Below are 26,358 nucleotides of genomic sequence, written 5' to 3' on the forward strand. Positions count from 1 at the left end.
GAATACACATTAGAGGAAAGTATTTTAGTCCTGCGCAGCAGAATCCTGCAAGGGCCTGCTGGGCGACTGCTGGCAAGGGGCAGGCGGGTGCTTGGTCTCCGTGAGCAAGAGCTATATTGCTGAGAACAGTTGCTTTGCTAGGGGGATCGGGGGGGACGGGGCCTCCCTGTGAAACCCTGTGCCCCCCCTTGTGCCCCTCTACCTAAGACGAGCAGTGACCATGTTCTCCCCCTACTTTTGTCTGTGCCCCTCCCTACTTTTGTCTTTGCCCCCCTCTGTGCCCCTCCTAATTTTGATTCCTGGCGACGCCACTGGCTGAGAAAGGTCTGGTCATGCCCGAAGGTTAGTGTTTTTCAGCACATACTGAAATAGCTCTTTAGTTCACACTGCTCTGCCACATCATATCGTTTATTCATATCTGTCACATAGCTTGGCTGATTCTGGTGGAATCCATGTCATTTCTGCGACCCCCAGAAGTCTGACAGCCGAAAATGGGGACTTTCTTTTCTCCAACCCCCTTTACACCACATACATATGCGGGGGGAGACCTCCGCAGCACTCCCATACTTGTATTATATCCCATACCCCCCCCACATATATACGTGGCGTAAAGGGGGTCAGAAAAAAACAAAAAAAGTCAGAATTTTCGGTAGTTGTAGTTCCGGAGGCGACATTTTTGTATATTTCCATTCTGGTGTGTGCCGTATATGGGAAACGCAAGGTGGTATTCATTGACAGTTGTGAAACGCTTGCGGATGTTAAGATATTGAGACACTCAGTTGTGGGAGAAAAATTGGAATTGTGTGGTGAAGGACTGCCTATTGTGGACATAACGGGGTTCATCTTCGATGCCAGTGTATTCCGGCAGCCGGGGCCTGTTACATTTGTGCTTTTGCATGAACAGGTACTCCAGCCAAATTTTCCTCATTTGCACTGCCAAGTGCAAAAGGGAGGGCAAAAAGCAGCATACATGCTTGCACACAGCCCTTTTTCACTCCACCATGCAAATGAAGTAAACACCACCTGCCATGTACACGCTGGTGAAAAAGCCAGCCGCATCCATAAGAATGCTCAGTATTTCCTCTAAGCGCGGACCGGGGATCGAACCTGTGTTGCTCCGTGTCCTCTTGCTTCCAAGGCAAGCACATTGCCACTGAGCTATCCTCCCGAGGTAAATATGCGTGCTGGCGGAAATGCTATGTATTCGTATGGCTGAGCGGAAGGAGGCAGCAGAATCATAAGTTACAATCCACCCCTCGTTTCCGGTATAAAAGTGCATGAAAATGAGGCACAGCGTGAATGAAAGGCGTAAAAGCCTTATGCAAGGCTTGTATTCCTGTCATTTGCATTATGTCCCCATGGGAAATGAGCTTCAATGTGTTTGTTATCTGTGATTTAGAAAAGCACACGGCTAAACGCTTCTACTTGCCTAGTACTTACGATGCAAATACTCGTGCCCCTTCGAACACCGAGGGCACGATTGGTAGAAAGCCTTTAATGATGGATTTGGCAGGTAATGTCGCGAATGCCTATTCATGCATGCGCTAAAACCTGATTTCAGCAACTTGCCTTCGAACATATAGGTCTATGCTGTGCAGCCTGAACGTTTTTGTGTTTTAAAGTGTTCTGAACCTGTGAATGCACGTTATATTTTGCACGCTCTGGCACGTGCTCTAGCATTCTCTTGGTGTGCCTATGGACCTCTTGTCCTTTGCATTTCTTGAATGTAGACTTTTGGAACTACTTAGATGTTGCCTGACAATGGCATTGGCATTGCCTGGCGGTGCTAGCACCTTCAAATGTTTACTGGAAACACTAACATTTGATTTGTGTGGAAATCCTACGCTACCTTACTATTGAAGCATGCTTTGGAGTTCTGATTGAAATATTTGGATTCTGGAGAACCGTAGCAGACGAAAAAAAGAGTCTATATTCCATGGAGTAATCCTGGTGTTTGTGCAATTTCTAGGAGAAACTCTACCATTCCATGTGGTAAGGACGGCTCCTGGGCGCGGAAATGTTACAGTGAACTGGAGAATTCTTGGCCAACGGCTGGAACAAAACTTTGCCAACAGCACTGGAGTGCTTCATTTCTATGAGGTAATGTCTAGCAAATGCAAGACCAAAATAAATCTTTGCAAGGTGCTCATATAAAACACACACATGACGTAGTCCCTTAAGACAATGTATGAACACCTCTTGTGTAGTAGGACAATGTATGCCGGGCTTCACGCCATTCCACAAAAACCTGTATGCGGTATAAGTGAGTCCCGCTGGCTCACACACTGATTGCTGCACCCTGTCCCCCTGTCACAAGACCACTCCACTACTTCTTTTATGTATTTATATTTCATTTATCGTTCTTATATTGTGATACCTGAGAGGCCTATCGGCTCCTACTTACACCTCTCTTAGAATGAGGGGACGGTTTCTGCAAGTGTTGTGTGAGAAAGCCAGACCATCCTCTTTGTCACCAGAGCTAGAGGGGTCTCTGGAGCCTAGAGGTGCCGACCCACTGGGCCTAAACAGCCAGACCAATGAGCTTCCCAGAGGCTCTATATGAGGGATGCTACAAAGACTGTGTCCATCATGAGCTCTGTTCCCTGACTGGGGTGATTTCATGCTCATCCCTGAATTGCCTGGCATCCCTCTATTAGCCATACACTATATCAATGCCCACACAAAGGATGGAGAAGGGATAAGACCTACATCTAGACCAATAGGCTTTGGGCGTGTCTTCATTGATTATTTATATGGCTCTTGCTTCCCATTGACACAGGGAGACTCACTCTGCATCAGGCATATAGGTGTTACTGGAACCTCTGGGGTCTGAGGACTCATAGGTAAGAGTCATCCCGATAAGTCAGCCCCCTGTGAGAGGGGAGGTCCAGGTAAAGACAGCTGTGACACGAAAAGAGCACCAGGACCCTTCGTGGACCAACAGAGCAATTCTGTATTCAATAGAATAATGATGAGGTGCCACATTTTCGTCCAAAAGTGAATTACTGCATTCAATGGAACACTGATGCAACTGTGCAACTATTTCTTCTGTAACAGAATGGCTGGATAATGTGCCACTATGTCTCGCATAAGTGAATGGTTGTATTCCATAGAATAATAATGATGCAGTACTAGTTCTTCTGCAAGTGAATAGCCCCACTCGAGTAGACCATGATGCTTTGCAACTGTCTTCCATAACAGAATGACTGTATTCAGTCAAACAATGATGATGTGCAGCTACAGTACGTGTATGATGGTATTTAATAGAACAACAAAGATGTGCAACTATTTCATCAGTAAGTGGATGACTCTGTTCAATACAACATTAAGTACAACTTTTTCTTCAGTAAGTGAATGACTGCATTTAACAAAACAGTGATGATATGCACCTGTCTCACCAAGTGAATGAACGTAGAACGATAGTACCTATTTATTTATTTATTTATTTATTTATTTACAGAACTCACTGAACACAACTTTTTTTGTAAACCTGTTGGATGACAACATTCCAGAAGAAAAGGAGGAATATAGCCTAGTTCTCTACAACGTCGTAACCCAAGGTAATGCTTAGCCATATCACGCTAGCTCATGAACGCATACATGTACTCATGTTCTCCTATAGGAATCAATTACGTGAACCAGTTTAGTTCTTGATTGCATGCGGATAAACTTTCATCAAAGACGTTACATTATTGTTACATCTTTAAATCGCTGTAATTGGCCCATCCACGTGCGTTTGTGAAGAGCCAGAGTGTGCAGATCTCCACTGTGTTCACATTCCCAAATCATGCACAGTGCTGCAGGCGCCCCTATCCTGTGGTCTGAGAGAACACAGGTTGTTTGAACAGGAGCTGGTGCTGCGGGTGTTCTGGAAGGGATCAAGCTCAATGGCGGACCTTGGACCGTTCTCTTGAGGCCTCAAACGTTTAGAGCAAGCATTGGTTTATCTCCGGCAAAGGAGGGCAATACCACACTTGACCTCTCCACCCAAGTGTCACTTGCCTCATTCTCCCAGTGCCCCTCTGCTTTCTCATCTTCCACTGCATATCGTGGACATCACACCCCCTACCCTCCACGCACCCACCCACTCCCTAACCGCCTTTGGTGTACACACCCTCCCCACACCTAATGACACATGCTTGTTTGTTGGGTTGCAAGTGCGGCACACTAAAGAACAGCATTGTATCTGCAGCATGGCAAAGACACGTCAGCATTCCAAGTGGGGGCATTTTATGTGAAGCTGTCTACACATATTGTAGTCCTTTTCATGAAAGTCTTGCTTTTTTGTCTTCTCCAAGATACCAGGAAAAGATCACAGTCTCTACTGGTATCAGGATCCAGAAGGCTAAGGTCACTGGATCAGCACTAATCCCTCTGCAAGAGGTCACACTTTATTTCCCAAATGGACACAGCAGTGAACTGAAGGTGGACTCCACTAAGCAGTGGTTGGCACACGATTGTGCCTTGTAATACTTCATGTCTAGCTCTCCAACATCTGAACACCAGTGTTGTGAAGTTACTGGACCAATCTGTTTATGATAATCGTTCGATCGGGATGATGCAGTATTCATGCCTTAATGATCTGAGAATATTGCTCATTAAGTCTACACCTGTCACCTTAGACTCAATTCTGACTCTTCTCACACATTCAGTAGATAAACTGGATACAGGACTTTAGTTATGTTAGGCTACAGTGCACATGCTCTAGGGATAAGCTGACACACTCTTTTATGTCCTCACAAGATCTTCTTGCGGAGGTTCTGTATTCCAAAGTGATCATAAATATATAAATAAATGTGGCTTCAGAATGTTCTCCCTACAATGAACCCAACTATGCCAGGCACTATGTAATGGAAGTATTCTGCCCACTGAATGGTGGAGGGTTCTAGAGCACTGGGTCTTGGAGAAGCTAGCGTAATCAATCCGGATTGAACATTTCAGACTACAGCCCGAGCCACCAATGAGGATGATATGGTGGCCATGTCTTTTCTGTGATTGGCGGCCATTCACAGACTACAGTGCAACCTATTGTTCTTGAATGATTGTATATTTTAATCTTCTATCAGAATACAGTTTGAATCTAAACAGTTATATAAGGTAATTACCTACCACCATATTCATAAAAGCTCTATGTGACTGTTACGTGTTTAAATAATTCCAAAACAAGCTAGGAATTTCACATCGCATGCAGAAAAGAACTGACAAAGCCATGGTGCAGAAACATGGTTAATTCAACAATTCCAGAACCTGAAAATATGTCAGATTGTATGCTCCTAAAAAGCAATCACGCTTTGGGTACTAGAGAAGCGTTTTGCAGCCCTTACAGGATTCCCTGTCATTGGTGAAAGCACAGCAGAACAAATGGCGCATCCGGGGCATTGCTGCCTGTCTCCATATAATTGAAGGAATAGAAAGAAACCTGTCTTCAACCCTCTGCTTGCATTTACAGATAGTGAGGGTTGTTATCTTGTAAGTGTACGCAGTGGGGTATGGAAATTGGCAGCCTATAGTCTGGCACAAACAGCCAATTATAAATTAATAGAAAAATCTGTATTTCTTACATGTTAAAACATTAAGAACAGTGACTCTTAACCTCTCTGAGTAAGGGAGGCTCTACTTCACAAAGCCCACAATTTGTAGGTGAAATATGTAATTTACAGTCTCAAAAGAGTTGTTATGACTCAGTGTGTTGAAGAATGTACACAAAAAAGCCTCCTCACTTCAGCATCGGCCAACTCTCAACATGTTTCTGTTCGTAATCTCTTTAGGGGCGAATATTCATCAGGGGAAAAATAATTAAGGTCACTGATAATGATAGGTATCTGTAATTTTGAAAACCTTCAATCACTTTAAATCAGTTTCAATGTAGGTTTCTCGTCTAAACACTTTTCATTCTCCTCATTGTAGGCTGCTTAATGAAAACAAAAATGCCCATTAGTACTATAATAAACGTGTGGTAATATTCAATATAACCCTCTTCAAAACCTTAGGTGCAGGGATATCCCAATAATTGACTTCAGGCGAATAGTGGGGTAGTCAGCTCTCGCCAGGAAATCCTCTGTTAATAAGCCAATCGTGGCAGGGATAACTTCAGTGCTGGTAGTAGTAGAGCCTCCCTTACTCAGAGTGGTTAAGGGTCACTGTTCTGCATACCCTGCATTCTTTGTATATTGGCTACATTGTAATTTTTATGTTTGTGTTTTCTTCTCGCATTTATATGCATAGTTGAGGGTTTGTATGTATTTTAATAAATGTTTTAAGATGTGAGTAATACAAAATGTTCCATTGTGGCAATAAGACCCGAGGCGGCGGGCCAATACCGCCCCAGGTAATGCCCCCTGGGCCGTAGTTACATGCCCGAGCATAGCGAGGGCCTTAACAAAGCCCCGGGGCATTACCGTGGGTGGTATTGGCCCGCCGCCTCGGGTCTTATAGCCATTAGTACCCCGGCCCGTTAGACGGGGTACTAATGGCATTTTTTTCTGTTTTGAAACGATGCTGCATTTCGAAACAGAAAAAAAAACGTTGAAAAATAATGGCCGCCGGGAAAGGGAAAACGTAGTCCGTTTTCCCTTTCCATGGCGGCCATCGGGAGCAGACGCGCTGGGAACAGAAGTGTTTCCAGCGCGTTCGCTCCAAGAAAAGAAGAAAAAAGAAGGTAAGTGGGGTTGGGAGGGTGGGGAAGGGATAGTTTGCGGGGTAGGAGTTGGAGGAAAAAAAAACGTACCTGAGTCCCCGGCGGGCGACGAAGGCAGCCTCCAGCCATGGGGAGGCTCGGAGAGGGGATTGCCCCCTTTCAAGCCTCCTCATTGGCTAAGGAGCTGCCACGCCCCTCACCGGGAACAGAGTACCCGGCACGCATGGCGTACATGGAAATACCGTGTGGTATGGCTCGGAAAAGAGCCAATCCACACGTTATATTCCCGGTGCGCAGCGTGTGCCGGGTACTAATCATTTATAATTGACTCTTTGTGCCACAGTATAGGCTGCCAATTTCCCTATCCCACTTTTTAGACTTATTGCTCTTAAGACGGGAAGGGTTAGGGACCGCACGCTTACACCTATAAACAGGTGTGGTGGATATCTTGTACCACCAATGCTACCTCGTGGAGCCCGATTCCATTGCTACTCCCAACATTGTCGTTTATTGGTACAAATGCAACATATAGATGTTATTTTTATTTTCACAATAATGAATACTATTTCTTGGCCCTGAGTCACAGAAGAATTTTATAATGGCACAATCCCATAGGAAAACGCTCTGTGAATCAGGCCTGTGTCCTCATCGCCTTCTCCAAATAAAACCTGAATACATATGAAATATTCACTGGAACATCATTTTCCCCAAATAATAAAACGTCAGGCTGGAAAATTACAATGACATGAATACATGGATTATGGAACAACATAAAAAGTATATGAAAATATTTCATGCACATCTGGAAAGCCTAATCTGACTGGTTCAGGCAAGGAGTTTTTCTGAAACACGGGTATTGAGATCCTTTTCTGCCTTATCTTAATACTTAATTTAAATATGATTAACAAAAAGAATGAATTTAAAATGTAGGGCATTTTTTTTATTTGAAATGGTGTGTCATAAAAGCACAGGTCATTAAATGCACGGCTGCAAATGGGATTTAAGAAAGGGTGTGTTACAGTACTCAAACACGTATTCCCATTGAAACACGCTTTTGTAAACCACGCCCATTGCTTATTGGGCAAAGCACAGTCCCTTATGGCGCTGCAGCGCCGGAGCTAAATGTGGAGGCATGAAAAGGTCATTCTCAGCAGTAGCCAGTTGAATGTAACCTGTTATAGGTTCTTCCACATCTGAACAAATCAAACATAAGTAAATGTCATGCTTGGGTTTGGGTTTGTGTGATGTAAGAAAAGTATGCCTGGCGATTATTTCGGTCTAATCTAGTGACATTTTGTTTTCCAGGGGTGCGACCTACCGGTGCTGCTGTCCTTCACAGCCAGGGATACGAGGCTGTGCTGACAGTGGAGGCCAGTGACGAGCCCCACGGAGTTCTGAGCTTTGCGCCTTCTTCCAGGATAGTCCTCACACAGGAGGCAAACAAAACCATCCAACTTTTTATAAATCGAGAATTTGGATCGCTAGGTCTGTATGCAAGTTCGATTTGCTTTCTAGCTAAATATGCCAGTGTACACAATATTCTATATTAGTACCCGGCGAGGGCGCAATCAGAATGCAGGAGCCATTCTGATTGGCCCTCGCCGAGTCATTACCAGGCCAGGAATCCCTCTGTCGGGATTCCACGGCCTTTGTCCCCTGCGGGGGGGGGGGTGGCAGCCCCTCAGCCAATGAAGAGGCTCGAAGCGGGGCCATCCCCGCTCCGAGCCTCCCCACGGCTGAGAGGCTGCATTCACCCCCGCCGGGGACTCTGGTAAGCTTTTTTTTTTTTTTTTTTTTCCTACCCTCCCTCCCTCCTCCTTGCCCTCCCTGCCCCACTTACCTTTTTGCTGCTGCGTCCCCACTGGGGAACGATAGCAGGCTCCAGCAGTGTGGAGACTCACGGCTGGAGGGTTTCATCGTCCTCTAGCAGGGACCTTCTGCTTCTTTTTTTTTCGGGAGCGGATGCGCTGGGAACACTTGTTCCGACTCCCGTTTTCCCTTTCCCGGCGGCCATTTTATTGGTCATTTTTTTTTTTCTGTCCCGAAACGCTGCGGCTTTTCGGGACAGAAAAAAATGATTTTTGTGCCCCTGTCACGCACATAATGCGGGCCGGGGGGCCGGGGTACTAATAGCAATATGACCCGAGCAGCGGGGGCATTACCAACTCAGGTAATGCCCCGGGGCCTATAACTGTGGGCCCCGGGGCATTACCTGAGTCGGAAATGCCCCCGCCGCTCGGGTCATATTGCTTAATTAGCACATGGCGATCGATATTGACTTGATCTCGTCCAATCAGAATTTTTAGAGTTCAGTGAATAACTACAGGTATTGACTGCATTCTGAACATTCTGTCTTCAAAATAAGGCAGGCATACAACTATGCAATTGCCAGGATAGATTTCTTTCAACTAGACACTCTGGAGGGGGAACTTTTTTGCTGAAACATGCTTTTTACCACACAAAACGGAAAGCTAAGACATAGGAACACACTTTCAGTTTCTTATAGAGAAACCATTTACTTGACCTCTAAATTAACTTATGAAGTTCATCTTGTCATTTCAATTCTATAAAATAAAGCATGTTTAATTTGCCAGCTCAGTTTGTCTACTTACTGGACACACTATTTAAGTAACATTTTTGACTTCACCACATTACATTTTAAAACATAACAGATGTCTTGAAATGATCATTATCATGGTACATAATTATGTTAGGCTGTGAAAGCAAAAAGAAGATATCGAGGCTGAGTACCCCAAAAGGAAATACACCAAACGCGGGTTCAAAAGATACACAGATCTTTATTCTATGACTGAACAGTTTCAAAGGACAAAGCAACAGATATCAATTAGGCCCTCAGTACAACACAGCGAATACCAGCCCTGTTCGGTGTGTTCAGTGAGTGGGACTGTACATCAGAATAGTCAAACCTTTTATGCAATCCAAAACATGATGTCCAATCCACTTGTAGGTTAACCATTTCCTTGGGCTAGGGGTTCATGCCGAGTTTGTTCCTAATTTATGCATCCATAAATTTAGAGGTTATCCTTAATACATTCGTCAACAAGTTACAACAACAGTGTGTCTTTGAATTTCTCTTTGAGCCTTCGCACATATCTTGAACAATATAGTAAAACAAGTGTTCACATAAGATTCTCGAACAGTATTGTGCACGATATATGTTCATGGATTAGTTTTGTTGGCACAGGTAATCCTCTATACACAGGTCAATGAAGGACAAGACCTCAGTACATGACCCCAACATTTGGCCTGCGGGCAGTTTACACATTAACTTGTACACAGAGGTCAAGACGCCATGTTCATTCAAAACGACACTGTCCACCATCTTAGAACACAGGGTGACTTTAGAGTGAGAATCTAAAATGGCGGATGAACCTAAAATGGCGGCTAAGACTGATCTAAGGTCAGGACCTTGCAACACGGACTTCCTCGCAGAGCGACTTGGCCTAGGCCAATATGTGTGTGATCTAGAGGGTATATGATGATTTCCCGTTCGACAAGGCGAACAGCAGTATTTTTAGATCTTTTCTGAAAATGGACATGGTTAAACTCTCTTGCCGCACTCATTCCCCCACATTTCTCCATATCAAACTTCATGCACTTTATTATATATAGTCTTCTTACATCTTCTGTGCTTGCTTCTTGAAAAAGTGTGTCGCTCACTCAGTCCTATTTCTGTTGTCCAATATGCTGAGATCACGTTTACAGTTTTATGAAGTGTAACAATTCTTTTCGAAGCCAAAGTGGCAACTAGTTAATTCATCTAAATATCTCTATAGCCTTCAATTCACCAAGTGCTGCAGGTGTGGAATGCAATGGGCATTTCCCCCTCCCCCATATTCTGCATCCCCCTTCACCTGTACGAAAAGGCTTCTGAGTCCTGAAGGATGCTCATGCAGGAAAAGGGAATGGCTGTGTTGCCAAGCAAACCTCTCCATGCATATCTAAATTTCGGATACAAACCTGACTCCTGGCCCCTATTTAAGCAATAGAACCCAAGGAGGGGGGACATTACTGGTCTGGTAATTCCCTGGGGCATCAGTTAACAATTGCTTGGGGTATTACCCAACTGCTAATAGCCCCTTTCCCCCTGAGTGTACTATTGCTATTAGTACCCCAGCACCTTGTACCGGGGTACTAATAGTTTATCTTCCTCGAGTTGACAAACAATGTGTTAACTTTTCTCAACTTGAGAAAAAAATGACACAAAAGATGGCTGCCATGGATCAGGGAGAAGGGAACTACAGGTAGTCCCTTCTCCCTTTCTATGGAAGCAATTTGCATGCCGGGGACGCACCTGGAACACCTGTGCTTCTGGCCCTTCGACGAGGGATGAGGCAGGAAAAGGTAAATGGGTTGGGGGGGCGATAAAGACCCCGTTCTGAGCCTCATATTGGCTGGGAGGCCCCCAAACTCCTCTCACCAGATACTAATGCTCAATAGCACCCAGTTGGTTTATGTGAGTGGCTGATGCCAGCTCTCCACCCACATGGGTTCTGCATGCACATTAGCAGACACAGGCCTTAACGTGTCTATCACTGTACATGAGAGGCTCACATTTCCACCTATGTTTCAGAAGTGCAAACGTAAAATAGGAAATCAAAATATTTACGGCAAGCATGAACCTTTTTATTTGGGGTGACCACTGGAGTAAATGTTCTACAAGGACCCCCTGACTGTGGGTCCCTTCCCCTGCACCATGCTTGCGATAGGGGTTACCAGGTATAGGGAAATCTGGGGCTCATCCCCGCCCTCTGAGAAACAGGAATGCAGAAAGAGATGTAGTAGAAACTGACGATGCCTGCACCCACAAGTGCACATTTTGCAGATGCAGAAAAACTTGATGTGCAGGGGGATTTGGACATGACATTTTTAGTTTTGGCTATTAGGTGTTGGCAAAGCGCCATTATTGCATTAGAGTACAGCTAGGGAGAAATGACATATTTGGATTTGGATTTTTATTGAATTAATAAGCGCTTTTCACAATAGGCGTTAATGCAAAGAATCAACAATGGTACATTCAAAGTGAACAATGAAGTTCAAATAATTCAATACAAAAGTGGCGTGAAAAATATTAATTATTGGAGAGGAGAGATAAGCTTTAAGATTTGCCTGAAAGATGCAAAACAGCAAGAAGAACGACTAGAAAGAGGAAGAGAGTTCCAATGATTGGGAACAAGAAGGGCAAAAGAACGGAAATGAGAAGATGCACATGGGGGTTTAGCGAAAGAGAGAAGAAACTGGCTCTCGGAGCGGAGAACATGGAAAAGGCAGTACAAAGAAATGAGTGAAGAAAGATAAAGAGGGTCAAGACCATGGATACACGTAAACACAATAGAAAGAAAATGATAAAGACGAGATTCAAAAGGGAGAAGAGACATAGAACGTAAGAAAGATGAACCCATAGACCTAGGGTCCTTTACGACGGGGTAGCAATACTTAGAGATAGATGGGGATGCAGAATTTACTTAAACATGAGTAATCATACCGACTCAGGAAGTTGGCAAAACTTGGTGTGTTTTATTTGCAGTTTTCTAAAACAGGGAATTACACCGGACATCAACGGACGTTTGCTCGATTTCTCTGAGTGCATATTATAAAAAACACAACTTTTATAATCAAAACTCGTCATCAGTGATGTCACACTACGTGGCAAACTACAAAAACCTATTTGGGAATGTGATAGGCTTACAGGGAACATCTCAGTATACATTCCATACTGACGGGGGAAGCGTTTGGGTCTCTACTGTCAGGTGAGCAACTAAGCCCATACCAAGTGCAAGTCATCTTCCGTGTCACACTAATACTCGACACTTTATTGGTTACACTAACTATAGCGCTCTTTGCTACGGGGCCTGCTACCATTGGTTTGGCACCCTTGTACCCTTCTGGAACATTCCACATGCTTGCAGCATGCAGGCTACCACTCCAGGTGCAGGGAGGGTCGGCGTGATCATGCCTCTCCTCCCAATTAGCCCAATATCTATCATCACTCTTGCAGACTACCAATCAATTAAGGCTCTTGGAACTTGGCCTTGCAGAAGCTCTCTGTGCCTGAGAATAAAATGGAGTATCTTTGGTGTAGCTCGACCCAATGTCTATTTTGATCTGACCATGTGACTGGAGACTGCGTTTTCAAGCTCTTTGTTGCATTTAATATTACTGGATGGACAACCAGGCTCATGGTGGCCTCGACTTCTTGGTGCTGGGCCAGCCAAGCTTTTCTTGGATTTCTCCTTCGCCATCAGTTATTTTCCAACTGCGCCACACTGAAAAACCCTTTCCAATCACAGGGTTTCAAGCCTTGCTCAAAGTGCATTGTGGAATATCCAGGTTCTATACATTCCTATGTGTTATACATTGGAGCATCGCCGCAACTATTCACAACGTAGCAAGCCTTAAGATTGCTTTGTGTACTTGCTTTACTTCACCTGTACACATGTAAAATGATTTTGCAATTTATTAAGCGTTTCTGTAGCATGAGCATCTTCACCTCGAGCCTGAAATGTTGCTCATCTTTACCACCTCCTCTTCAGATCTTATAGAGGTCTATGTTCTTTTACCTTGTGCATCCTTTCTGGGTGCGTCAGTTCTGCTCCGTATGACACCACCAGTCTTCTTTTTTCATTTGTTTTCACACTTCCTCCAAGACTTTGTCCAAAAGGCCATTATTTTTTCGTGAATGCATATAGGGCTTTCTCAATGGATACCTTGTTTCCATGATGTCTGTGGTACAGGCATCCTCACCGGTACTGCACGTGTCTCAATTTCTGGTTCCCAACATATAGGCAACATGGGGGCGGGGGCTTTCGGTGGGTGTACTTGACTCCTCCTCTACAAAGGTGTAATTGAAGACCGAGAAGGAAGGGAGAAAAGAAAGTGAACAGAAGAGTTATGGCTAGAGTGAAGATAGAGAAGATGGGAAGCAGGCAGATCAAAGAGAATAGCACAACAACAGCGAGATAAAACCAAACAGGAAAGAAGCAGCTTAGTAGCATGAAAACAAAAGAAAGGTTGAGCACAACAAATAATGAATAGAGCATAGCGACAGGATCGGGCCGTGGAAGAAATATGTAAGCAGAAGGCAAGAGAGGGGTCAAAAATGACCCTTAAATTCCAAGCAGAGGCAGAAAAGGGAAGTGAGGAAAGTTGAAAGAAAGAGATGGAGGTGGAATAGGAGGAGGGATCAGGTTAGTAGGGAAAACATAGAACCTTGGTTTTAGAGGGATTGAGGTGAAGGAAATGTAATGACATCTAGTTTTGGATAGCAGAAAGCCAATTTGAAACATTAGAGTCTAAAGTGTCATTGAAAGAAGAAAAGGAGAAGAACATTTGCGTGTCTTCAGCATAAAGATGAAAGGAAAGGCCAAAGGACGAAATAAGAGCAGAAAGCGGGGCAGTATAGAGCGAAGAAAGGAGGGGGCCAAGGACAGGCCCCTGAGGGACACCGTAAAGACGAGCATGGGAAGCCAATGTTTGGCCAGCCCATATCACTGAATAAGAATGCTCAGCGAGATGAGTGCGAAACCATTTAAGAACTGGGCCAGATAGACCAAGAGTGGAAAGAGAGGAAATAAGAAGAGAGCGATCAACAGTATCATATGCCGCAGAGAGGTCAAGAAGAATAACAATAGAAGAACATTTAGAATGGCGGGCTTTAGGAAGAGGATTAGAAACATGTAAGAGAGAAGTTTCCATTGAGTGGGAAGGTTGGAAGCCGGATTGAAGAGAGGGCAGGAGAGAATGGAGATACGAGGAGGGACACAAAGCTTGCAGGTGGTGTTTGGTTATTAACTCACCTGTTGACTTCCATGGCCATGCTAAACCCTATGACCATTACCATCCACTTGCGGCCTGGTCCGCCTCACCCAAAACACATCTTCATAGGATCTCTTTGAGCTTGCTTTATTCAAGCCTTGCCATCAAACTGTGTGTTCGAAGTTCCTGCCAGTGTTTTTTTCAAATTAGTCTTCTGAGAGTTAATGCCTTATAATGAAAATGTCTCAGACACGTCTGCCTTCAGCCTTTCTTTTTATAAGCACTATGCGTGACCTCCACGGAAATCCTTTTAAAACAAGCACTGGCAAAGCCAACAGTGTTGGCTTGTGTATAAGTAGTAGGCAAAAGCTAGGCGACGCTATTATAGACCCAGGTACTCGCACCATTTTGAAGCTGCTACCATCGATGGCCAGTTAATACCACTAAGTCAGTGCCTGGCAAATGCCTTTCCCATACCTACACAAAATCCCAAAATGCCGCCATTGCCAATGCTTGTTGGTTTTGTGACTAGCCGGATCTGAAGCATGCATTTTTTCTCACTCACATGGATGTGAGAAATACCTATGTGAATGGGACCCTTCATTCTTTACACTCAGTCCGACCTATATGTATGTAGCATTTTAGGCTGCCTAAGAACGATTTTGTGATTGTTTCCTTCCATTCTTTGCGTGCATTTGTGTTCCTTCTATCAATCAGTGACGTCCATTGATTTTTGGGATACTGCATTATTGTCTTAATGATTTATTACAGGAATGCTGACTTATGTAACTATCTGTGTCCTTTTGCAAATGAATTAGGAGCTGTTAATGTTACATATGCCACGGTGTCTGCGCTGCTGCCCCTGGCCAATCAGACAGAAGGACGTCTCGCTGAACCCGGATATGACTTCATACCAGCCTCGGGATCATTAATTTTAGGGGAAGGTGAAACATCCGGCACCATCAGCATTTCCATTCTAGAGGTGAACTTCTCTTTGTGCTCTGACTTTAAAATAAATAAGGTGAAATAAAGACCGACATTCTCAATACTTAGCTTCCATTTGGAATTTATTTTCTATTAATAGATAAAACATCACTGAAAGACACACCTGCTAAAATACTCCAAAAAGGATTATGGCTATATTAATTACCTGGTACCTTGTCACGTGTTATATGTATACAATTACCCTGCAATGTAATCTGGTAACGCGTTTATTTTTATCCACATGAAGTAATTTTTGCAGGCAAAAATACTATGAAAAATCTCATCGAAATATAGAGGGGGTGGGCAAGCGGTTAAATGTGTGGGGAGTGGGTCGGGGTATGGGTAATAGCTTAGGGAAAGGGGGGATTTGGGGGAGACCCCCCCCCAAATTAAATACAAATCGATTCGTTTTTTCAAGTAATTTTCGTAGTAATTATTTCTGTAAAAAGTACTTGGGGGGAAAAAAATCATGAAGGCAAAGGAACATTGCACCTTTAATCTCTATCAGGTAATTTATGACATAATATTATAACAGTATGTGCAAAACAGGGAAGGGTGTAAGGTGTAATCTCGAAAAACTGCCAAATTGTGACTGACATTTTCAGTTTCATTCAGTTTCTTTTTGGGTGCTGGCTACCGGGAATGTTTTGTTAAACTGAACGGGAGTAATACAAGTCTCTTTTATTTATATTTTGCAGGATGACATTCCAGAGTTGCAAGAGTTCTTCCTTGTTAACTTGACCTCCGTGGTCCTCATCATAAATCCTGTGACGTCATCCCCGCCGAGACTAGGTATAGCAGCGTTGGGTTTATAGAGGCTTTGGGGCAGATCCTACGCAACTCAGTGAGAATTTTCCTTCAGACAGTACTGCAGCAATTTGAAGTACATGTTGGCTTTTCTCCATACACTGTACTAATGCCATTGACAAAATCGACATTATCAATATAATGACATTTCTGCATGCACAATGTGAGCTTGCCCAAACTGCTCTGCAGCATAAACCTGGTGACATCTTTCCACTTAAGAGTTGACTGGAGGGTCGACCAATGCGTAAAGGATGGACACATGTTAACAACAGGCAACCCTGTGAAGCTATGGCATGGTTGTTGATCGGTAACACTTTGGTCATCCTGTGCAATGTTCAACACCAAAAATCCAAAGCACCATTATTACCACAAATCCCAATACACTGACATGATCAGTCATCAAATACAGCAATATTTTATTAATAATGCACCCTTATGGTCACACACTTCTTGACCAGATTCACATTGTACATCACAGTTCCAAACAGGGAAGTAAGAAAGCCGAGTACATTCCTCATGATAAATCAATGATGCCCCGTCAAGTGCATTTATCACAGTGCCTCATGATGAGAGTGCCAAAAATCACACTAATGGCCAGAATTCACAATGTACCCTCATGCGTGATCTTCCCACACACCTTCCATTCAGGGCAATAAACCACAGCCTCTCTTCATGACCCTAAAGTGAAACACCTCCTTGCATGTGTACCCAACTACACAGTCCTGATTATGAACAGCAAGTACATTTAGAAGAAATCAGACTTTTAATCTGAACCCAGGATTTTCCAATGTCAATACAGATATCACTACCTAAAATGGGACTCCAAATGTATATATGTGTGTGTGTGTATGTTTGAAAAAAGGTTAAGGCAACACATGCTGGAAATACCAGCGTTAAGCTTTAACTTATTACTAAGCACTAAACATAAAATAAAATGAACATTGCTGGAAGCTTGTTGGAACCTTAACTCACCGTTTTGTTTTGGTTTATTCTTAATCTATACATGTTTAGTAATGTTTTGTGTTTCGTATATATATTGCTGTGGCACGTGTGCTTGTTTGTACTTGCACTGTGAATTTTAGTTATTGTAATGTGGGAAAAGTAGTATGAAGATGATACTAAGAATGTGTGTTTTTGTGATATAGTTGTTTTTGTAAGTGGGGGTGTATGTTTTTTTATTTAATCTAAAATGTGCATTAGATTTGTTTTAATTGTAATATATTTTTGTAGACTGCATTGCATGATTTCTGCATATGTGTGTTGTTGTATGTTGTGAAGATGTACATACTTGCTGATGTTATTCTTTGATCTGTTATTTGAGAGGGTTTGTTACAGTTCCAACAGTATTTATTTTATGTTTGTTGTCAAATAATAGATTCATACTAAAAGTTTTAATCCCTATGTTTGTAGACTGTAGCTTATAAATATGGTAAACTAAACTTTAAAAAAAAATTCCCAGTGACTTCTATGTTGTTTTAATAGAGTATCCTGGGGTTAGCTGGTGAGCTCCGTTTGACAGATTTGTGTCAGGTGCTGCTTAGCATCTCATGCATTTTGCAGTAGATATTTTATTCTGCTGTGTATATTTCATTTCATGGTATATTTTTAATTTTACTGACTATGTTTTATTTCTCTGCACATTTTCATTTGTGGACTACTTTTAGTTTTTGAATATTTTTTCATTTGTCTGAATATTTTTGATTTCGTGGAATACTTTTCATGTGGCATAGTAGTCCTCATATTGCTTTCTCCTTCCAGTCCTGGTGTGCACGTGCAGTGGCCTGACCTTCTGATGGGAGTCGCAGATCATGTGTGTAATTGGCAGAATATTTTGCACACATTTTTCATTTTGTTTTATCTGGTCAACTTCATTGCACATGTACGATGGCCCTATGGTGCATTGCGTGTGGAAGACCAAATTATGCATTTCGTGGAATATTTTCCATTTCATGGTATATTTTCCTTCACATTTTCGCACTCCGACGCGACTGCGCATGAATAGGGCTGATGATATTTTTGTGTATTTTGAGGTATATTCTTCATTCTGCTTCTCTGTCACACTATAGTTCGCGTGTACAGAAATGTCAACCCTTTCAATCTTTTTTTTCTCAACGAGTTAATATCTCGAGTGCGGCTGATCCAATTTCTTTCCATTATTTTGTCGTGCACAGCTTCAGAATAACAGTTACTAAGTGGACAATTTCAAAGTACGTAGGCGAAAAACATATGTATTTCAGATTCTTTGGAAATCGCAATGCAAGAAACATGTTTTTTTTCTAAAATCATTTTGGGCATGGAAATGTTCATGCAACCTTAACTATCGTGGTGCAAATATTTGGATGCACTTATCTAATTCTTTGCTTCCATTTTCTTCTCTTTTTTTTTTACAGGTGTGTTTTCCTAGCATTCAGTTTTCAGCTATGTTCAGAGGCCAATATTTGGTCTGCAAAATATTGATAGAAATGCAGTTAAAACACATTTTTAAAAACTGTTAACTTTCTTTGTTACATCCTTGCCTGTCTGTTATTTACATACTTTCTTCCTATACATCTTTTCTTTTTCCATGCATGCCTATAGAAACGACAGACTTAATTCATTACAGACTAAAAGGTAAATCATAGACATTGCCTTTGTAATTTTGAAATGTTGATGAATAACAGTTAACCTCTAATGGACATGTGCATAGTAGTTAGCACAATTGGTGTAATTTAAATTGGAACCCTGCAGGGCTAGAATAAATACATGGAATATCTTGTCCACAGCCACCACCCTGCCATTGTGTAATATCACTTCCTATACAATACAGTACTCACAATAATAGAACTGCATGGCCATCTAGAGCTGAACTATTTCTCCCAGTCTCTGCACCCTTCTGCTGTGGCTGAGCTATCCCAACCTTTATCCTAGAATGCCTTGAGTCCATCTGAATTCTGAGGATTGTTTGGTGAAGATATGAGTGCGGTTTGCATACGCTTACAGCTATGGTTGGGTGGTGATGCAATAGAGCCATCAGATGAAGTGGGGGAGTCTTCTGGAGCCCAGTGACACAGCGTTCAAATGCAGGGAGATATTGAGTCCATCTCTATGCAAGTTTTCTAAAATTCTTCTAATGGTGATCTGGCTTGTGTAATGTGTATGGGAAAATAATCCTATTATTGAAAACCAAGACATACCACTCCTGCTGTGTGAATGACCTAACTATAATTCTCGGTGTACAGAATGCGCTTGGTATCTGATGAACATCATTTTAATATTTATTGTCATGAAAACATCCACCTGATCAATCTAATTTCGAAACTGTTACCTTGGGTGGCATCCTAGTAACAGAAAATATGGGAAAGATACAACTCTTCCAGATTGGCAAATAAAAGCTGGAATCAGTAATACACTGCCAATACCTATAGGCGAATCTAACTAATACTCTCCAAGGTGGAGCAAAAGGAAATGTCTTTTTTACCAGATGCCTTGACATTAATTCCAGCCCAAAGAGAGGCACGATCTCAATGCTAACTTGGTCAGGGAACAAAATTATACATTTCGTAAAGATATTAATTCCTCAACAAGTGATCCTCGCCATTAAATCACATCTCCACTTACAATTTTATGAAGGGGTTGAAATTTCGTATTTAATGGATCATTTGGTCTAATCTGGATACAGCATAACATAACAAGATAATATAAAGCTTTATTTTTCTCCATTGATTTAATTTAAAGCAAGTTCAGAAATCTGTCTACAGAATAATTACATTTTCTAAAAATACTGCACAACGTACAAACATTTCATTATCTTTTCAGTTCACATTCTACAATCTTATTAGAAGCTCATTAGAAGCTGTAGCGTTTATTGTTGCAAGATGAACTCATGTTCCTTTTTGTGGTTTTAATATTGTTTCAGAGATTGATGGGCGTGCTTTGTTTTCTTTTTAAGATGCAGAAGGCCTCACTGCTCAGATAATTATTGATGCCAATGATGGAGTCAGAGGGGTCATCGAATGGCAGAGTACCACGTAAGTGTCTTATAATCATGCTTAGGGCAGTCTTGCTAGTGGGCCTCTGTTATATGTGAGTGTGCATTCTCTTTGCATTAAAGTACCTCCTTCCGTATGATCTAAGTTTTCAAGGAGGTTCACAACCAAATAGACCAAGTTGGCTTAGGCTTTTTTTTTTGTTTAGAAGGTCACTGAGCTCTGAAGTAAATTGAATGATAGTTTATGCATATGGCCGAGCGGGGGTGGGGGGGTATATCTCATTCCTTATGGTCCTTCTAACATTCTCTTTAATGCTTGGTCTCTTGTTAGCTATGATGGAGGATATCTTTTAGTTGTTATATATATATATAGAATTATACATGGGTAACTATCAACTATGGAGAAATATTCCCCCCGAGGGGTTCAGAGTCACATTGGATAGATGAGTGCCAAGCATGCGTTGTCTATGTTATGACTCTCAATCCCAATTTGGACTATTTCCCCTTGGTTGATAGTCACCCATATAAAATTGTAAGTTCTCCTATGGAAGAAATGTTGGATTCCTTCTTCTAAAAGGGGAATCACTTCCGGTTTCACACGCAGGCTGCATAGGTAATGGAGGTGGGCTGGAGGAGTCGGGGGAGTGGTGTAAGGAGGGACTAGATGAGCATTTATTACAGGCCAGCATAAGGTGGGTGTGTCACATCACTGCAGTGAAGTATGACATTCTTTTGAAAAATATGTTTTAATTTATTGTGTCCTTGGTTAATACCAACCTTAAACACATTACAAAAGAAGCAAACAATATCACATTCTTCAACACATTTCATATGACTTTCACATTTTGTTAGGAAGTATTTCTCTTTTAGGCTACTTTCCCTCCATATTCTATGAAACCCCAAACCTTTTGCTTTTGGTTTTTTATCCAGTCCTGGCTTTTTTACAGGGAAGTGAAGCTTTCAGCTTCACACTCCTGGTTTTTTGCTCATTTGTCATGGGAAAACTGATTGGATCTTCACACTATCAGTACTGGCAAACTATGTTTCCTTTTTGCCTTTTTATGTTTTACCAGTTTGGGCAACTTTTCAACAGTGCACACATCATTTTACAATGCCGTGCAGTGGGGATAGTTTTCTATCGCCCTAGTCTTTTACACTGGGGATTGTTGGTTACTTTTAATGTGCCTAAAGACAAGCTGATGGCAGCAGATGAAAACTCTTACAATTTCTACAGTATTTTTAGTGTGCACAGTTGCATTTACTGTATCTGTCTACTAAACGTGTCTAGTGCCCTAGAATGGAAGTGCCATGAGATTATTTGCTTGTTCTTTGGCCATATTGTTTCTTGGCCTTCTTCCTGCCTTGTCAGGCAAGGAAATCCCTTAGGTGTTCATGCCTTCACATGGGAAATCTGTTGTTTTCACAGGCTACTCCTTGCCATTTGTGTGTGGACCTAGAAAGTGGGTGAGACTGTCTGGTGACACTCCACATCTGGGGTCTGTGGATGAGTGAAACCCGCAGTGGTCCCTGATTGGACCGCTGCTGGCTGTTTGAATGGTGCAGATGCTTACCATTGGTGGGCTTCGGCTTGCGTCCAGGCAGAATCTTGGATAAGAAGAGGACTCCTGCAGCCATTTATTCATATCAGCTTTGGAGCCAAGTAATCGGTGTAGAAGAGCAACTGACTGACGATCCATGGATGTCTCCTGAAGAGGCCTGGCATCCCTTACTGCATTTGGTCCAGTAAACCCCTGCTGGACTGCCTGATCAGCAAAGGTCCTCTGCGGTGCTTCAACCTTTGGACTATTGGGACCCACCAGATTCGATGCCTTCTCGAGATCCAGCCATCCTGAGCCCTCAGAATTGTCCCTGGACACCTGGTAGGCTGACCAGCTTTCCAGTGGGTTACCACAATATAAGCGTCACCATTCTGTGTTTAGGTCCGGAACTTTGGTGGTTGCCGGCTCATGCCACAAGTCACCTTCCTAACAAGTTTCAGATTCCCAGCATCCAGTGATCCTGTCTTGGAATGTCTGCTTGCACCGTGACTGGAGAGATGCCTGCTGTCACATGTGTGCGGTGACTGTCACTGGAACCAGCTTTCCCCCATCTGGTAGAGTGTCCTGAAGAGGTCTGCATTGAAACATGCTGCATTTTTGTCATTGCAAAGGGTTGCACTCAGCTGCTGGATCCGACCAGAAGAATCATGGCATCCGCAGCTCCTGGACATCTTCTACTGGATCCAACGGCAGGAAGACCTACCTCCAGCGAATCCCAGTCAACCTGCATAGTCACTTGGGAAAAACAGAGTCATGGGGGTAAGTATTCGCAAACCATCCAGCCTCCCCTGTCTCCCCTATAATAAACCTTAGAACATGGCTGTCCAATTCCAGGCTTCAAGGGCCGGAATACTGACAGGTTTTCAGGATATCCCTCATTAATATTCATGAGAAACTTTTTGCATATATTTAGAACCATTGTATGCAATAGTCATTTTGAACAATTTCCACTTATTAAACATTAAATGAATGATTTCAACACTACAGCAGGCAGAAGGAATGCATACGCACAACTAAAAAATGCTCTGTTTGAACCCTCATCATACATTATTATTAAACCTATATTTCAGTGTAGTTTCCTCTTCAACAGCTCGATTTGTTTAGACATTTCTAGGGCATTGACTGAAAATGATGATACACTAAACTGTATATCCATCTTTGAATAGGATAGGTACAGACTATTTTAAATGGACTAGATTTTTTCCCTATGTTATCCCAATATGACATATTTTTTCATTTTTGTTATTGTTGTGGAAAAATGACCACCTACTATTTTGTTGGATTGCTGAACAATTTATCAGTAGAAAACAAGCAGCAGGACAACAAACCAACGACAGTGGGAAACTTTGACGCAAGTGAGTACCCCCTCCCTACAAGCACTGTTCTCTTATACCCAAAGGAACACATGCATTTCAATTGAACGGTAGGTTCCTACAGGACAGGGACTCATACTGAAATAGTGTTACAAGCAGGGACCAAACCACCACCATAAAAGTCTTTGATACAGCTGCGTTCTCACATGTGAAGACAAATGTTATCAGGAAGGACAGCATAAAGTGATACATTTAGTGGAGCTGAATATATTCCTCAGAAGTTCACACACAGCCTGACTTACGTATGCTGAAGCCGCTTTTCCTAAGAAAGATGGAGGCTAAAATATGCTTACATACGCCAAAGGGGAAACACATCAGATGCGAGAGGTATGAAGGCGAGCATAGCTACACACTAGGTGAAGAACCTTCATATCAAGGACATGCGCAGTAAAGTCAAATGCCTCGCACAAGCAAGAAACAGTAATTAAACACGGCAGCTTGCAGTACCTACTCAATATTATACTGCAGCAGTGTGTTAGAGGAGTATATAAAATGTTCACTTCACAACTTTTCCCCTACAGTTCCCTCCTATGAGACCGTCACTTCAGTCTCACTACATACATCTTTAGGGGAACAAATATCAAATTTAGACATATCATACCACATTATTTCTTCAGTACCATGACAGTAACATACTTGGGCAGTCTGAGTGACTTCAGAGCAGGTGACACATGCTCAGTAATAGAGACACTTACAAGCCATCATCAGACAGGACAATTTAGGATTATGATTAGCGCTATACGTAAGATCTGATCAATAGACACACCTAGAGGTCCCACTAGACCCTCAATCCAAGACCCAAATGCACAGGAACCCTCCAGACTGGTGTGAAGGATGCCTAAAGCCATACGGTTCTGTAGCACTTTGGTTCGGATGGCTCCTTGCTCTCGGAATGATAGAGTCAAGGAGGACACTTTGGAATCTGCAATATCCTCTTCCCACTGTGACGATTGGGCCAGATTGTCTCTATCTTAATCCCTAGGACTGGTATGAGATATCCTAACCCTGCAACAAAATCCTCTCAGGCAGTGCTTCTCCTGGGGTAGGGCTGAGCTGGAAAGGTGGGAGTATGACGCACTTCAGACATACCCCATGTAACAACTCCATCCCCAATTAATGAGCAGCCATGAAATAGGTCCTGGAATACGTGGCATACTCCGATTGGGAAAATAAAAAATGAGGGTCAAAGGCAAATGTGACATTATCATTCACTGCACTGGAGTTGGTGGAAAAGTAATAACTACATTTGCTAGTTCCCATGAACAGTGCACCTGGGATGGTGTAGAATACAAGGTCCATTTCCTGGGAGGAAAGGTGGCGTGCTGCTGGCTTGATGCATAATTGGACTGGAGTGGGAATGTTCAGAGGACTGGAGAAGCCCAGGTGGGAATGAACATCTCTACAGGCTACAGGCAAATGCAAACATACAACCCCCCCCACTGGAAGGGGAGGGGTGCAATAGGAAACTTGGAGGATAGGTCATGAGGAAGATAGGCACAGACCCAGCAGTCAGTAAGATATAAAATACAGTCATATTGCCAGGAGAGTTGCAGGTAAGCATTGTGAACCCTGGCATGTGCAGAGGGACCATTGCTTTCATGACAGGTTGTACGGAAAGCAGCAGTCACAGTGAAATGATAATAAATCAGTATTCTGACAATAATGGTGATAACAGAGTTATAGCCAGACAAAGTGTATATAGGAGCCAATCCTCAAAGATCCAGGTTCACAAATCAGGTTGTGCCACCAGCTCAAAAGTTTGTGGATAGAGGACAAAGTTCCATTCAGTTCATTAGCCGGTCCGATAGCACAGCGAGTGGGCTGGACTGTAGATTTCTTCTGATGGACCTTCACCAGGATCCAATCTCCTGCTTGTAAAGAGTGCCAGGGCTCAGTCACTGGTTCAGGCAGGGCTTTACGCACCTGAGCATGGAGAGATTGGGCAGTTTTAGTCAACATGCAACAGTATTAGAGTAAAGTATCATCCTCTAAAGGCAAACTTTGGATGCTGGGGATGGTTGGGGGCGCAGTTCCCATTCCCATGGGACATGTGAGCATTTCTCGCGAAGACTGTTTGTGCTTATGCTGGGGATTAATGCACATGGCAATAGAGCCAGGTGCAAGGCATGGGGCCATTTCAACCCCATTTCTTTACACACTTTAGACAGTCTTAACTTCAAATACCCACTGTGGCATTCTACATGCACGCTGGACTGGGGGTGTTAAGCACAATGGAACTGTGGAGCTATTTCTTAAGCTCTGCACATCTCTCTAATAACCTGACCAGTAAAATGGCTGCCTCAGTCACTGTCTATTCTGATGGGCAATCCAAAACGGGGTATGAACTCTGCCAACAACATTTTGCCACTGTAACAGTGTCTGCCTTTCTACATGGGTAGGCCTCTACCCACCCAGAGAATACATCTACCATCACTAAACAATAAGTGAAGTTCATGCAGGTGGGGAGCTGCATGAAGTCTGTATGGATGTGCATGTATGGACCCGCAGGTACTGGATGTGCAGAGAGCCTTGTGTCAACCGCTCTCCCAGCATTGTGTGTCTAACACACAACATAGTTATCACAATAGTCTTCAGCCATAGAGGCTAAACCCGGGGCCATCCAAACTAGATTCATTAGGGTAATCAAAGCATTTTTGCCTTAAAGGGCTAAGCCGTGAGCTTCACGAACTAGGCAGGGGATGAGTACATTGGGTGCCACCATACGGCCATCTGGTGAAAGCCACAGGGAGTCTGCTCCCAACTTAGAGTAATGTTGGGTCCAGATCACCTTTTCAGCCTCAGGGGCTTGGTCTTGGAGGATTGCCAGACTGGAAAGGGATGCAATCGAGGACCATGGGATTGCAACACAAACAAGAATATCATTAAGAGCCAGGGGCCCGTTTATGGCTGCTTAACGAGCTGCACCATCTGCTAATGTATTTCCTTGGGCTGTGAATGATTGAGAGGGATCATGTCCTTTACATTTAACAAAAGCCACAGCCACAGTAATTTACAATGCATTCAATAAGGCTGACACATATTTTCCATTCAATATTGGGGTGCCGTTGGATGTTAAATACCAACGCTGCTTCCAAAGGACACCCCGTCAATATGCCCGGAGTCGGTACAGATTGTGGCTGATCTATCTCTGTGCCATGGCACAGGCATGGGTTAAGGTTAAAAGTTCTGAAACTTTGACAAATCTTCCCATGGGTTATCAATATGCTTCTAAAATGTGTGACAAATTGCTGGATT

The 26,358-nt window shown here is 42.9% G+C and overlaps 1 protein-coding gene across 2 annotated transcripts in view; it reads left to right on the forward strand.

Moving 5' to 3' along the window:
- The window catches only part of ADGRV1 (adhesion G protein-coupled receptor V1), a 2,479,945-nt gene that overhangs the window by 846,825 nt on the left and 1,606,762 nt on the right, over window positions 1-26,358 (forward strand). Inside the window, exons 35-41 of one of the 2 annotated variants that reach the window (XM_069627623.1) lie at window positions 1,970-2,100; window positions 3,461-3,560; window positions 7,943-8,122; window positions 15,232-15,395; window positions 16,096-16,189; window positions 18,782-18,814; window positions 20,133-20,211. In XM_069627623.1, coding sequence (XP_069483724.1) covers window positions 1,970-2,100; window positions 3,461-3,560; window positions 7,943-8,122; window positions 15,232-15,395; window positions 16,096-16,189; window positions 18,782-18,814; window positions 20,133-20,211 — 781 coding nt within the window. The remainder of the gene's footprint in view (window positions 1-1,969; window positions 2,101-3,460; window positions 3,561-7,942; window positions 8,123-15,231; window positions 15,396-16,095; window positions 16,190-18,781; window positions 18,815-20,132; window positions 20,212-26,358) is intronic. The other variant, XM_069627624.1, reaches the window with a different exon arrangement.

This window comes from Ambystoma mexicanum, chromosome 6p (genome assembly GCF_040938575.1).
Source record: "Ambystoma mexicanum isolate Mex_15411 chromosome 6p, UKY_AmexF1_1, whole genome shotgun sequence".
Lineage (NCBI taxonomy): Eukaryota > Metazoa > Chordata > Amphibia > Caudata > Ambystomatidae > Ambystoma > Ambystoma mexicanum.